Source organism: Linepithema humile, chromosome 6 (genome assembly GCF_040581485.1).
Source record: "Linepithema humile isolate Giens D197 chromosome 6, Lhum_UNIL_v1.0, whole genome shotgun sequence".
In the NCBI taxonomy this organism is placed as follows: Eukaryota; Metazoa; Arthropoda; class Insecta; order Hymenoptera; family Formicidae; genus Linepithema; species Linepithema humile.
Genome location: NC_090133.1, coordinates 27,921,547 through 27,937,335, shown reverse-complemented (window position 1 = coordinate 27,937,335; position 15,789 = coordinate 27,921,547). Strand labels below are relative to the sequence as shown.

General features: G+C 36.4%; 1 protein-coding gene across 1 annotated transcript in view; it reads right to left on the bottom strand.

The window, feature by feature from the left end:
• Slip1 (SLo interacting protein 1) overlaps window positions 1-15,789 on the bottom strand; it is a 51,826-nt gene that overhangs the window by 5,011 nt on the left and 31,026 nt on the right. Inside the window, exons 2-5 of the mRNA XM_012365706.2 lie at window positions 2,747-3,127; window positions 2,252-2,422; window positions 332-430; window positions 68-103 (exon numbers count right to left, since the gene is read on the bottom strand). Of these exons, the coding sequence (XP_012221129.1) occupies window positions 68-103; window positions 332-430; window positions 2,252-2,422; window positions 2,747-3,127 (687 nt within the window). The remainder of the gene's footprint in view (window positions 1-67; window positions 104-331; window positions 431-2,251; window positions 2,423-2,746; window positions 3,128-15,789) is intronic.

Below are 15,789 nucleotides of genomic sequence, written 5' to 3'. Positions count from 1 at the left end.
AGATTCATGATAGATAGCGGCACACAAGCTACGGGCACTTTGCAAAACTTTATAAAACTCGACTTACTTGATGATAGATGCGCCTGTCACTGTATTCGTCGTCCTAAAATAAAAATAAGTTGGTTTGTTAAAATCGTAATAAATAACAACGAGGAGCCACAGCTAAACATCAATGTACAAAAAGAAAGAAAAAAAATAAGTTTGTAAATTTCATTGTCAAATCTTGTATATTTCCATTGTATTTTTTTATTATGATACATTCTTAAGTGCATTTATTTAGCTGTGCTTGTCAAATTTAAATACTGCAATTATACGTAAGATGAAAACGAACTTGATATACACATCGGCTAACGAGAATTGTCACCGCATTTTTCGTCTCCGCGAACAAATTCTCCGTTTGCTCCTTGTTCGCGACATCCTTGCCATTGACCTGGAACGAGAAACGAAGGTTCCTTTTGATGAATAGCAGCTTCTTGATTTCTGAAATGAGTCATTGTTCTCGCGAGAAATGTACATGCATAATGAAACGCCGTATTCTGAATGTAAATCCGGCTTAGAAGCCCCTCACGTTCGTAGAGTTGAGTCAATGCAAATTTCTCATTCTCCAGAATTTACACTTGCAATAATAATGCGGCGAGAATAAAAATAGGAAAGTAAATCTTTTGGCCCTAAAAACATAGCTTTCGTGTAATTTGTATTTCCTAGCAAAAAAAAAAAAAAAAAAAAAACTTGGACGAACAGTATTTCCTTCAATTAGCATTCCAGGATATCGCTATTAATAAGAATAGCAATTAATGAATATAAATTTGTAATTAATTTTTAAATTAACGATTGAAAGTTAAAACCCCTTCGTACTCTCTTGCACATATTAAATGCCATGAATGAATATCCATTTATTATTAGATGAATATGATCCGAGGTAATTTTCTCGCGGAACAAAGTATTACATTACATTTACTATGTACATATTTTTGTATATGTTGTGCGACATATGATTACAAGGATTTCTTTAGCGCTTTCAAACTAAAGAGTGTCATAATAGTGCTTATCTTTTTGACAATAACGTAATATAGAGTAGTGAATTATTTGGTACAAAATTTTAATTTACGTTTGCCTACATAAAACGCAACTTAACAATCTTATTGTCAATTCAAAAAGATGTGTTTGAACTCTCTTTTCTTCCACGGTTTTTTTTTAAAGCGAATCTTTAGAAGTCGCTTAAATAGCCTAGGGTAATATCTGGTAAGATATCGAATAACGAACCATCCGAAGATGGGAATATTCTTCGTGGAAATTTATCGTCAAAGGAAGACAGACAGATCGGACGACGACGAATCCATCGTATATTCATCCACTGAATTTCACCCGCTTTCTCTTCGATTCGGGCGAGAGAGAAAACGCACAGCCCATAATTATAATCTGCCGAATATGATTAGAGGACTTACAGAGTTCGGGAGGAATCTCGGCGCCAGATAATGAGGCGTTAACAGGAAATTCGCAAACGCGGAGATCTCTGACGCAAAAATTTCGACCAACAACGTGATCTTCGAAAAATTCAACACAAATATATTGTTGCTACTGTGAGATTTATTGTATAGCGTAGAATGTTCAGGAGTGCCTTCTCAGGGGGAATTCGAGTTGATTTAAAATTGATAAAAACAAATGGTATCTACCTTTCGCCATAAATTAACCCTCTAGAGTTAAAAAAAATATTTTCCAGTTCCGTCGACCTTCCTTGGGGATTTTTCTAGGGGAAAAAGAGGAGAGCAAGCCTATTTTTCAAAATTTTCTTATGGCAAGAGTATGTTCTTTGATTTTAAATTTGAAAAAAGATGGACAAGTGAGATTTTATTTATTTTTTTTAATTTTTGAGAGAGTTAAACCCTTTTTATGAATGCAGGAAGACTCGTAAAATTTTGTACACGCAATTACTAATCTTAATCAGTAAAGTAAAAAAATGGAAACAATATTGCAAGAACAAGTTTACATTTTGCATGAGGAGGGAAAGGTTCGTTCCTTCGGTCGTAAAAAGAGAAGGGCTAATCTCAAGAGAGTATATTATCTCAAAAGTTTTTTACGACAAAGGTAGTTAAGTGGTATATTATTTTAAAGAAACACTAACTGATTTTTTTTAAACCTTCCCTTAAACCTAGTTATTGTACAACTAATAAGTATATCCGATATATTTTTATCTTCGAAATATATACATACTTAAAGGAAAATGGAAAACAATAAAATTTTTTTACTTTACCCGCAGAATTTGATCTCCTTCTCGCAATCGCCCGTCTCGAGCTGCAAGACTTTCAGGAACTATTTCCGAGATATAAATTTCTGTGTCGGCGTCCTCGCTGCCGGAACCGGAGCTATAACACACTGTCAGCCCGAGCTTCTCCGCACTTCCGCTTTTCCGCAACGTCACCTCCTACAGTATTTCGTAACTGTATTATTGTTCGCCATGGTAAACAATGTTGAGTGAAACTAAATATATTCATGTTTACACAGTCTCTCTTGCTAACAATATTAACGTGACGGCATTATTGCCGCTTAACAAGTAGTTACAAAAAAATGAAATAATATTTTAATAATGATATTTTTAAAAACCATCTTCAAATACCTCTAAATCGATAATATACACTTATTGTCGCAACAAGACAAACGAGATAATTAATGTGGCAAATAAATTATTAAATTGCATTCTCTCACAATATTTCTACAATATTAAAACTTCAACTCGAGAGTGACGTACCTCAAAATCAATGTCATGAGTAAGAAAGTCTTCGAAGCTGTCGTTCGCTTGTTCCTCAACGAGAGGAATCGGAAGCAACTCCTCCTCTATGAGACCAGCCCAGTCAGTTTGAACCGCGGTCGACACCAAAAGACATGTCGTGTCCTTTTTAACATCGTCGCTGGATATTTGATCGTCTATCGCTGGAACCTTCTCGTTCGTCGTTTCCTCGCTCTTGTCCGGACATGCGATTTTCTCGTGCTCCTTCAGAGGCGTGTGACAAATTTGTTGTTGCCCGCCAGGTTGGCGTCGAAGAACTTCAACAATAATTGGCTCCTGAGCCGATTGGAAACAACGCACGGCATCTTCGTGACTAGAGTTCGAAACGTCCTGTCCATTCACCTGAAAAAAGAAAAGAATACAAAATTGGAGGCACATACGAAAAATTAGAAATTTATATTAAATTGTACTGTCGTATTCATGATTTTATAGATTACAATTTGTGGTTACTTCAAGGCAAGATAACGTTACAAATGTGTATTATTTCACGTATCTTTCTTCAGACGTTTCAAATTGTATTATCGTTTCCGGCGCCTTTTGTGTTCTGATGCCTCTGTGTGTAAAGGCACAATTCATCCCCCTTCCCACCCCCTGTACGGAATAGAGCCGCGTCTTTATTGAGTCAGCAGATAACGGGCAAGTATCATATTTTTCGCTTCCTCTCTCATCATCTTTAATTAAAACATACCGTTCTTGAAAGGAAATATAGAGTCTCATCGTTCCTTATAATTGCTATGTCGTGCTTTAATGCCCAATTAAATAAATAATTTAGTGCGGCATCGTCAATAACGTAGCCCGAGGGAACACTGAATGAGAGAACGGAACAGGGATAAACGAGAATTTTGGAGATGTAACACTTTGTCGATCTTGAATAGACAAATTAATGAAATGACGCTTGATGATTTAAATTAGCACCTAAGATAATAATTTTTAAGAGTATTTCCTAATTTGTTAAATTAATTTCTCTGCTCCTTCGTAACATTATTTGATTATTTTAATGTCTTCAGACCAATTAAATATTGAGAAAATGAGATGCCGAGTAAAAAATAAAGCTTCTAATAATTAATATTAATATTTACTTCTAATAATTAATATTAATATTTGCTTCTAATGATTAATATTAATATTTGCATTAATATTAATTAATTAAAATTAATATTTGTTTTTGTTGAAACTTCTACTTCTAATAAATAGCTAATCGTAAAAGTTAACAAAACATTGAGCTACTGAATATTTTTTTCTGAGTAAGTAAGCTTTCTCGTGAACAGCTGATCAATATCCAATCAAGAGAGGCTGATCGACCGCTTGTCCATCCGTTTATTACATTAGTCTCTCAAGGGGACTTTGAAGCACTTTGCCGTGAATATTCGAGCCTTTGACGGAAGATGTTCGGCGTAAATGCGATTAAGTAATATTAAAAAGAGCCCTCTTCGATTTTAGACACGCCCTTCTTACAAGCCAACAACCCTTCATTAAGAACGTCCGTTCCGACAATTTCGGGGTGTTGATGACTACTTGATGAAGAAATGAGAAGAATTAAACCGTGTAAAAAGTGTTAGTTCCAGTAATTATGGGCAGCATTTAAAAAATTATGTTATTAGAAACCAAAGAAATCCAATGAACAATTTGAAAAATATTTGAATTTATATCGAACAAATTTTGTTGTAGAAATATAAAGCATTTAAAGCAAAAATTATAGGTCCAATGTATTCAAATATAGACATTTTATTTCAATTAATAAACGACAATTCTAATTTCTTCAATCGAATAAAACAAACAAAATAATGGCATAATAAAAAAAAAATGATAAAAGATAAAAGATTTTCAGTACATCGGATTCTGTCATATAAATCTTCCGGTAACGATACCCCGTATTTTATTGTACGTTATGTGATTTACGATCTCTGGGAAATAGTATTTCATTCGGTTTCGAGTCCTTTTCGCACAAGAAAATCTTTCACGAGCTATTAAGTCCTGCAATCCGTTTACTTTCCCCGATTTCTTTATTTCCACCGTCGTAAGCTCATCGATAACATTGGAATGAGCGGCGTCGAAAGTCTTTCAAAGCGCAAACTATTTCTGCCGCTTAATTAAAAAAGTCTTCTCTGGTGCGATATCAATTTCGTGTATTACTTTCGCAAGAATGCGTTTGCATGGCCATCGCCATTTCGTTCCGTTCGTTTCATTCCAGCATTTTCAATTAATCAAACGCCTTCTCTTTATTTTCGTACGCTCTTTTTCATAGGCAAATCACTGCAATTCTTCGAATTATTAAATTATTTTGCAATTTATATTGTAAAAATGAAAAATGATTTGCAATGCTTTCGGTTAACGCTTTCGAGCGAAACGCGCGATGATTAGCGAATTGATATACGCACGCTGAACGATAATTCTAATTAAAATTGTTGGAAAACATGCACATTTAAGTATATCGAATTCAACGGTATTTTCTGCAAAACCGAAAGGATGAAAGGAAATATTTCATCCTTTGAAATAAACAGCAAAAACCTGCAGATTATCTATGACTCACATTTCGTGCATATGTGGCTTTAGAATTTGTGAATTATGAATGAACATTATGCGTTGTCATAAAGCAAAATAAATGTATTAGTGCCGAGAAGCGGGAGATGATTAAGTACCATCATAATAATAATGAGCGATTTAATATCTTGTTGAAATATTTAAATAGGTACTGCGCACATGGCGCAAATAATAATAGAAGCAGCGAGCGGTAATTTAAATAACGACATGGAGGTAATCTTTCGTTTAAAAAAAATTATTATTTTATATGTAAATTAAATTCACGATTAAATGGGAAACGATGTGATCGTTTTCTGATGATGTCGATCAATTAATAATTTGCGCTGTAATAATTCGTTCAGTGAACTTAACTGAAGTCTAATTTCGGCGGTCGCGTAAAAAGGATCCCGGAGAAATATTAATAACCATCATAAATTTTAAAATGTGCATCTTCTACGATAATGTCCTACCGACCTTCCGCTTCACTTTTTTTCTCCTTTTCTCTTTCCTTTTCGACACAGCTTTGCCCAGGATCTTTCCCAAAACATTTGCCGAGATTCACTGAAAATTGGGATTAAGTTATAACTTTCGCACGACGACACGGCTTGGTATGCAAATTTATTCGGAAATTTATTCGTTACTTTCAACAGTGCCCGAATAGTCCGAGTGATTTCGAGAACGAGATCGTCGCATCCCATGGTTCTCCCTGTACAATTTTCATGCCAAGTTTCGCCGCTTAAAACATCTCCCGCTACAATCGGGAGTTTAGCGGAATAATGATATTCGCCGAGTGGCAGAGAGGGATTGTATCGCAAATTTTTGAACGCTTATAAGTAAATAATAATTTCGTGAGAATTTTATAAATTTCCATTCCTCGTACATGGCGGCTTTACGCCGGCAGAAACAAGTTCAATAACCCGGGGCTTTTGCCCGCGTTCGCTTGACTTCTCAATTTTATTACTACAGGGAAATAGTCGCTGGAGATGTATATTTTTCTCCTGGAAGCTCTGTATCTTTTGCAAATACTTTTAGTATTTTAGGTTATAACATATATTTCTCTCGATCGCGTTCCATAATACTTTAGTCCGTTAGGCAATGCTGAATAGAGATGTTCCGAGATCTGCATTTAGTAATTGCACAGTTTGGAAGATTTATTACATTTATCTATCGTCAATGTTGAAAAAAAAACCATAGTATGTTTGAAAAGTAATGAAATCGACGCTACATCAATTCGAATATTGATCGTATGTGTGTAAAAATCATTTATTTTATTTAATATATGTTTCTTTTTTTGATATCGTCACTGCAAAATAATTGATCTGTGAATAGATTTTCAAAGGGTTGCTTTCAAGGAAACCTCTTGAATATCCTTCAATACGTTCATAAGCACATCAATTAGTCAAATGGCCATGAGATGATCCAATAATGTACACGTATACGCGGATATTATGGAAAAGGGTATGCGGTCGATTTCAGGTACATGAAATTAAATGTGCCACTCTCTCGTACCGTGACACGATAATCATGCCGATACGATGCCCCCGACAGCTGTCAGAACTGATAAGCAGGAGGACCGAATAGATGACAGGTAATTTAAATTGCCTTATCGTGGACCGGCTGTTACCCAGAGTATTTCTCGTCTTCTCAGTTGTTCCTCGGAAATTGTTAATTTTAAAATAGCGCTCAATTTTTAGTGTAAAAAAAACGTAACAAAAACGGATAACTACTCTGTGTTTTTTTTTTTTTTTTTTTTTTTTAAATAACAGACTCACGCAAGACAATGTATCTAAAATGTTATATAAGTATCGTTTGTAGAAATAATTTCCAAAATCAAGACCCCTCTCGCAAAGTTATACACATGTCATACGAGCATTAGCTGAACACGTCGAGAATTATACAACGCTTATAAATTGTTAGAATCGTCTCAGCTAATTTCTACACATTACATCTATTACTCACTTTCTGTAAAAATATATTTTTTGTATCGAAAAGTAGTTTTACGATTATACGCCGTGCGCGGTAATGCTCAAACAACATAATAATTGGCTGTAAAAAAATATTTGATTTGCTTTTGCGAATTTGTAAATAGTTCAGTGAGTTATTTACGGAAGCGATACGAAAATTAACGCGTACGCTACGTTTGGCGTTATTTAAACGATACGTCATGCCGTTTCGTATTCAAGATATGTCATCAGTGCGCGCGATAAATTATTTCGGATGACACAGGACTTGTGTCAAAAGCTCTCTGAACAGTATATTCCGCTGCGGGCTGGCGTTATTCCGCTAATTGAAGCACGTGTCATCTCTGAACTGTGCGCGAGACTCATGTGTTTTGTTGCTTGAACGCTCTATTTTTCGTACCGCCCTGCAAATAGAATTACGACGGTGTAATAAGAACTGTAACTGCAGCGGAGACACGCCGAGAAAGAGAGAAAGAGAACGCACGTCTCATCCGAGGGAGGAGAATAAGATATTTTTAACTTTTACTCGTCGCCAGGATTTTGCGCTGAATTCACCGTGAAACGTGCCGCTTTTTACATTTGGTATAATAAAATGGCTGTCCAATGATTACGTGACTATTTCGCGAAAATTAATTCATCATAAAATTATGTCGCGTGATTTCTTTCGCACTATTGCAGAGAATTTAATCTTGTAGATTAATTGCTTTCTGTGATACGAGAAATTTATTCAAGAAATATATAAACGGATATAGCTATGCGAATGAGAATATATAAATTGCGAGATAATCGATATGAGCGAATATATTTCAAATTTATTCTTATTACTTTAGTAAATCAAATACATTCAATCTCTAAATTGTTTTCAATCATTTATACAAAAAAATTAAAATTAGCCACAATATTTGAACTAAATGCCTGCAGCATTTCTTCATTAAAATTCTATTCTTTGATGAAAACGATAGTTAACGTTCATGCTAGTAAAAACAAAGCTATGCGCCGAGGCAATTAAATCTCCCATTAGTTTTGCCTACAAACCGTTATAACACGACCAAGCAAACAATTTTATTCGCAACATTCGCAGTCCCATATAAAAATATATACATTTCGTTGATGTATGTATATTGCTCTTTTATCGATGTCGCTTGTACATGTTCAATTTCCCCTCGTTATATCAATATGTTTTTGTAAAAAATGTATCTATCTGTGCTATGTAACACTTTCAATCAATTAAGACTTAAAAGAGTGCATCGTGACAACATTAATATCACGATACTACTAATATATTGCATTGTGTTTTCGAAGAAGAAACACACGATAGATTTTATTTTTAGTATTAATAACACTCTCACACAATTATTAACTAAACGATTCAAATAAACAGGACTGTTTTGCACGCGTCTAATCGAAATTTTTTCAAACTTTTTCCTCCATTAGAAAATGTGTATTTTAATTTTTGCAAATTTCTGCAATTTACTGCTTTACTTGCGTAGCTGAAGATGAAATCAAGACACTGTCAGTTGCGATTAGACAACATGTAGTATTCTGCGTTTACAAGGAATTCCCAATCGATCTGTGGATAGCACAGTGGTCTATCATTGGTGCAGGAGAGGCACCTACGATGCGATATATTATCCGCCGTGCCTATTAGCTGACATTTGCAGGTGACAATTGCGCGTTATATTATGGATGGTTTAATCAGAAACAGATTAGCCGTATCATTTCCTGCATTATCGCACGTCGCCGCGTTTATTTATATCGTATATTGTATTTTATGTACATATATGATGTCTCGTCATAATTATGTTTACACCACATTTATTTCATTATTTAGTTATCGTGTAACATCGACTAAAACGCTCTGCATGTGATGTGCGATCGTATTATATTCAATTCGTGCTTCATGTCTTATCATTAAAGCGATTAATGAAATGATACTTTTGGAGCAAAAATACAAATGTTTCTTAGACAATAAAATAATCATACTAAAATTATAAAAACAATGACAATTTACTTATACAACTTTTCGAAACATAAATTGTTCCATTTCTATTTGCGCGCATAAAAATATCTAGAGATCGGGTACAAAATAAAAAAAAGTATACTAATTTAATACGCCGTGTGAAAGACATTTTTATACTCAAAAAGTCCTTATTTGACTTAAAAAAGCCTTAGTTAAATTTTAATTACGCAAACTTTCATCAATTATTGATCACACATATTAATCGCGTCTTATATTAAAAGAGACAAGAACTACGGCACGATCGATAAGGCATTTCGATCGCTCTCGAGATGCATTCGTCGTGAGGATTGCAGACCGCAATGGAGGCGCAGAGTGTTATCGACGTGCTTATCTAGGATGTACACAAGCAATTGGACGAAATGATCGCGATCGGATACCGCGCATAGCTGGCCGGCTGACTGTCATCGACATTATTGTGGTTCAAAGACCGAAGGGTGAGTTCGGGTCGCTTGCGGTTGTGCACCTAATGCACAAGCTAATGCGGCTATTTGGACGCATCGCTCAGATTGATGCCTTCTCGATGCCGGAATACATTGAGGTCCGATGTGTGAACGAAAAGCTCTACGAGATCGCAAACACATTGCTAACTAATTGTGTTCACAGCTCTGATAAATGTGCTAATAATCCTTGGACTCTTGCGAAATCCGTTAACATTTTAATGCCGTTTGATTCAGTTATTAGCTTTCATCAGGGCAATTACAGTGGATAATACGATTGGTATGGAACATTCTATATATATTAGGGGACATATACGTATTATTAATTCATATTGATGCGACGCTGCGGCTACTCAGAATATTAAAGTGCCACAGTAATTCATTCATAAATTAACTTTATTAAATGACCATCAATCTTACAATTAGTTTGACAGTCTGCAAAGACATTCTTGCAAATGAACAGTATGTCATATTAATATATATTTTTTTTTAAATAACGTCTACGCACGCACGTGTTTGCTGCAACATTTGCAACATAGCAAAGATAAATGAAAATACAGATAGAATAAACGATTATAATTGAGATAAATTCCATCCTCGGTGCCATCGCGACACGCGGAAAATTCCTTTAAAGAACTTTTACGCGCCATGCTGTAAGGAAGGGAAAAAAAATCCATGGTTTAGCGAGAATATACCAACTTTATCGGACCCCTTATTTACCAACCGCGCCCGTTGTGAACACATTCGGAATCACACTCGAATCGCGTCGGAAGGCTTACTTAGAAAGGAAAGGCACACTCCTTCCGTCGTAAAAGTGCTCGATGCAGATGTGTGTGTATGTGTGTGTGTGTGTGTGTGCAAGAAACTCTGAGTTCGTGACAGGGTAAACCCGAGAATTTGTCGTCGGCGATGAAGGAAGTAAAAAGAGTCTCTCGCACCGTGATGCTCCAAGTTTACCCATCCTAATGATCGCTGTCATCGTTCTGTGCAAACTTGATGTCGAATGGCGACGACGACAACCACGACTTGCGAAGGCACGATTGCCAAGGCGCATCCCCTCTTGCGTATATATAAAATTTTCCTAAAACGACCGAGGCACCCCCTCAGGCCATAACATATATTCGCACCGAATCCGATGCGAGAGTGTTGAATACACAGAAACTAATGGAAGTGCCGAAGTTTTTATAATCCTTTTTTGCAAGATTATTTATATCTTGAAGTTAAATGCACACACCGTTCACGCTGAAATGTTCGCGTTGCAATTTTGATTTTACCTACAGTGATTTAGCGGTGTAAAAAAATTCGAGAAAACATTTCTTTCGAGCTTCGCGTCCACTAACGTGAAAAATTTAACTTGGTTATCACGCGTGCGTCGAAGAAAGCTCGGTGGCAAAATTCGTGCGATGCGCGCTATAGAACGGAAAAAAGGATCGAACAGGACACGCTCGCGGCAATAGGGAGGGTGGCGCCAGCCGGAAATTTGACGATACGAAAACGTGATGACAGCTGCTTGATGAAAACGGATTCGGTCATGTCGGAGCGAAACCAAAACAGTGGCGTGACATGGTGCGATGATATGTGCGGCTGAGATTATTCCGATATTCTGACAGAGTCATGCGATTTGTAACAGTCGGATTAGCAGAAATTGATCGTGTATGGAGCATACAATATTCCTTCTGGGAATGTAAAAGTCTCTCTGTTTTTCTTCTCTCTCCCTTTATTTTTTCTCTTTCTTTTTTTTCTTTTCCAACTCCCGCTCTCTTTTTTTTTCTATCTTTTTCGCAAACGACCACAATCGAATTTTAATCGTTACATGGCAAAACTTGGCTGTCGACCTGAGCTGCTCCACGCATCGATATGAAGAAAGTTGTTGGCTGGAACGATAAATTTGATATAAGTGAAACGTGCGTGATATCGTCTATAAGTCTGTAAGTTTGTGAGTTGGCGTGGTGGGTAAAAGTTACTGAATTTATCTGGTTCAAGAGAAATTATGTTCGATATTAAATTTTGGAAAGTTGCGTTAAAGTTGTGCTATATTTTTCGGCTCCATGATAAATTTACATCGTGGAAATAGCACGCATTACTACGGTCGATTGATGCAACTTATTTAAATATAATATTTAATCGTAATGCCATAAATGCTTAATGAATTGTGGTTTCCGCAAGTAAATGCATGTTATTAGTGTATCAACTGCATCAATATAATTTGCAATATAAGCCATTTAATAATTCAGTGCAGTAATCAATTCCAGTATCAATTCTTCTCGTTGCTTAATGCAGCAACGATAAATTGATATTAATCATATATTGATTTGCCATGCATATCACATCCATATTGAACAAAATTATTGTATCGCCGTAAAGTATAAAATCGGCTTGAAGAAAATTTGCGATATGATAGCTTCGAGATGAAAAGTTCGAACCCTCCGTTTTCGACTGGCCAATTTTATTTTCGCAATTTTCGCTGATTTATGCTCATTAGTGTACTCCTGTTTTTGTCGTATATCTCTCAATATGCATACAGGTATAGAATTCAGAATTTCCACGTGAAAAAGTCGTCGTATCGAGCGTCGAAACTCGTTGAATTGTGTGCCGACCTGCGCTAATAAGCGTGAAAAACGTCGAATGAAAGGATTCGAGTGGAAGCGAAGTGGTGAAAAAACGACGACAACGTCCCGTTGAAACTTTATCTTCTCGTTGATCCTACTGTCTGCAACATGTCGAGTAAATTTCTCAGCTTTTCTCTTCTATATTTATTTGTATTTTTTCCACTTTTTGCAGTATTATTGTCACTCTTTAAGAAGTAGCTATTATGTTTCTTTAATTACAATATGACGGGGACCCGCATTGAATTGCGTTTTTGAACTGTATTGCATGATGTGCATTTTTATGCTTTTTGTGTGCGTCGCTCTTCTTTATTTAAACGAGTGACAGTGAAAAATTTCTGATGAATTGTATAGAGTGTATCATCAAAAATGGATGGAGAGAAGAGAAAAAATTGTACATAATATACTACCATGTGATAGTTCGATGATATTAGAGTTTAAATAAACCCAAATGCGATTTGTGTTTTTCATTATTTTTTCATATTCAAAAAATTCAACGAAATACGCGAATAAATGATTATTTCTTGCGCAAAGTTCGGTGTAACAAATAAATAATGTAACGTATCAAATGTGACTTTTTACTTGTTTCGCGTGCACGAAAGCTCATACACTGCCCCTGTATGAAAATGCGACCAAAGTTATCGAGTCTTGTCGCTTTTACATCAAAGGGGCGTGCTATCGCTGCCGCTGCAAAAAAGAAGATTAAATTGTCAGCTCGCGTAGCACTTGCATATACATGTATGCGCATAGTATGTGTTTCCTTGTGGATTCATGGTGCAAAATTTAAAATAATATACGTGCTGCTTGAATTTCATTATTTCAAATCTATTTGATTCTCTGACAACGGCATTGACGACCTACGATCGCTGCTGCCATTGTCGCTCTTGCTCTACTCTCATCAAACAGAGAATTCCGCGCGTAATAAAAATTTACATTTCGCATATTTTCGCATCCGTGTGCTAACTGACAATTAGAGAAGATAGACACGTACGTTATAATTGTATCATTTTGTGCAATTTTTTTTATACAGCTTGTCAAAAATTCTTTTAAATTTCTAAGCAAGTGAAAAATCCTCCGTTGACTTATTTGGCGTAAAATAACAAAGTAAGAAAAAAACGCTTAATTATCAAATAAATTAAATCTATTGCATTTCTTTGGAATCAATCAATGTAGAAAAGTTGAATTTCAGATAATTGTATCCATTCAAAACTTGATCTTTTTTTATCATATATTTCGTAAATTTTCAGATCTATCCCTCTCTGACATATTTCTTTTACGGGAAAAATGGGTTACAACAGCCATGTATAATTATCCGTTCACACTTTTACTTTCCGTGTTAATCAGACGATAAAAAATGACCATCCAGTCGTCTCAACGGGGCTTGTTTGCCACAGTTTCACACTGTCCATGCGTGAGTAATCAAAGAATGACTGCGGCCCATTCCACACGAGGGATCAGAATGGTGATCACGCCTTCTATGAAGCGTGAGCCACCCCATTATCGTTGGGGTTTAAGGATCTAATTGCTTACCGAGTATCGCAATGATCAATATTAACGTAAAATTTAAGAGACGAAGTCGTAAAATTCGATTAACACAAGTTTTTCCGACTCTTTCAACGAAGACCGAAAGAAATTTCTCAAATTTTCCAATTTTGTGAACTTCATACATTATACATTCTGCACAAATTTAGACACTAGAAAGATTGCTTTCAAATGGTCAAAAAAAAAAAAAAAAGCTTAACGAGACATCATAAACAAATCGAATCGTGCGACTAAAATTTCTAATCGCGGCTCGTGAATTACGACTTCGTGTCGGGACACGATAAAAGGAGGAGCTAGTGTATGCAATGTATAATTATGAGCAGTGGTATACGAGCCGGGAACCAAACGAAGGCTTACACAATTGCAACTACACGCGCTTGCAAGTTATCCCTCCCTCTTTTTCTATAAAATACGATTCCTTTGTCTCGGCAAACTATTGTATTTGTCCATCGCGGTTGTCTCCATTTTTAGCCCTTTTTTTTTGTCGACGTCGGTCTTTAACTACCAGCGACGGTGCCTTAGCCTTTCGTTCTGGTTACGCGGCGCTTCTCCTCCAGCTGCATTGAGAACTTGTGGCCCGCGGGTAGCTCCCGCCTCTCTCTCTCTCTCTCTTTCTTTTAAAAAAAGAGAAAAGAGAAGAAAAGTCTTTTGCATATTTCATTTAATTTTGCACTTCAAGCCTTCTCAACCGGCGGCGGGCTAGAAAGAAAATAATTCACAGCGCAGAGACTGAGAGTATTATTAAATTGTTAAGTTTATAGAGAAGCATTAGCGAGCGTAAATTCAATCCGATTTTAACTTTTAATAAAATATTTTTGTCCGAGTGATTATAATTAACGGTTGTGTGTATACGTGTGTTTACGAATAAATCCTTCAGTTTGAAAGAATTTTTAATTTATGAGAAAAATATTCAAAAAATTAATAAGTATGAGAGGGGGAAGTGCAGATCTTCTGTAGCTCACGGCAGCATAGCGCACAGTGGACGTATATATAGTGTTTTATAAAAATTGTTTAAGAATTTTTTGCCCAGTGACGATAAATGACTACACACTTCTTGTGTCATCTTCGAGAAATTTTTGTTTTACATTTTTTTCGCACACAGAGGGAAAAAGAGACATTATTTCCGGCTGGTGCATGCGAGAGGAGCGTGTGAACAAAGTGGATAACCCGGACGTACGAACGTAGGCTCTCTCAAGTGTATTCGTATTTCCGGTCAGCGAGCTTCGTGACAATGCGCTGAAAGAAGCGGACAGGGGACGCGGTATGTCAAGTGCTTAAAATATGTCGTGCGTTGATAACTATGAAATCCCGGCAAAGCGCCGCAAGAATGACGGGCTTTCATCCATGTGCGCGCGCGGGGGCGAGCCAGGCGATCTAGAAAAATACAGCGCCAGAAGACGGAAGAGGAGAGAAAGGCGGAATAGAGAGGACAGAACCTTCTCCAAGGGACAAGTGCAATAATTAAACTCGAGTGACTTTCAAGCTGGCCTTTAGCATTCCCCGCTCTAATGCGAGTTTCGTTCGAATAAAACTGATACATTTTTTAGATACCACATACATTATCTTTGACGATTGTAAATCATTAAATTCTGTGCTGTGTGCTCGCGCGATTTTTGCTCCAATTTCTCATTTTCGATTTCTGAGAGGCTTGCGTCGAGGCGCACAATTATTATTATAAATCTTTTTCATTCTACTCTCTTCTCTCTTTGTTTTTCTCTCAAAGAGAGATCAGCTATATGACGATTTACTCCCGATGTACAGGATGTCATCGTTGCAGAATGCAATGTTCGTAATTGCGGTAACTTCCAATGCATACGACGACTCTCCTTCACTCGCTATCTCTTCGTTCGCGCTTTTTCTCTTATCTCTTCGCACAGTACGCGCATCGCACCGTAAGAAGAAACCCGTCACGATTTAA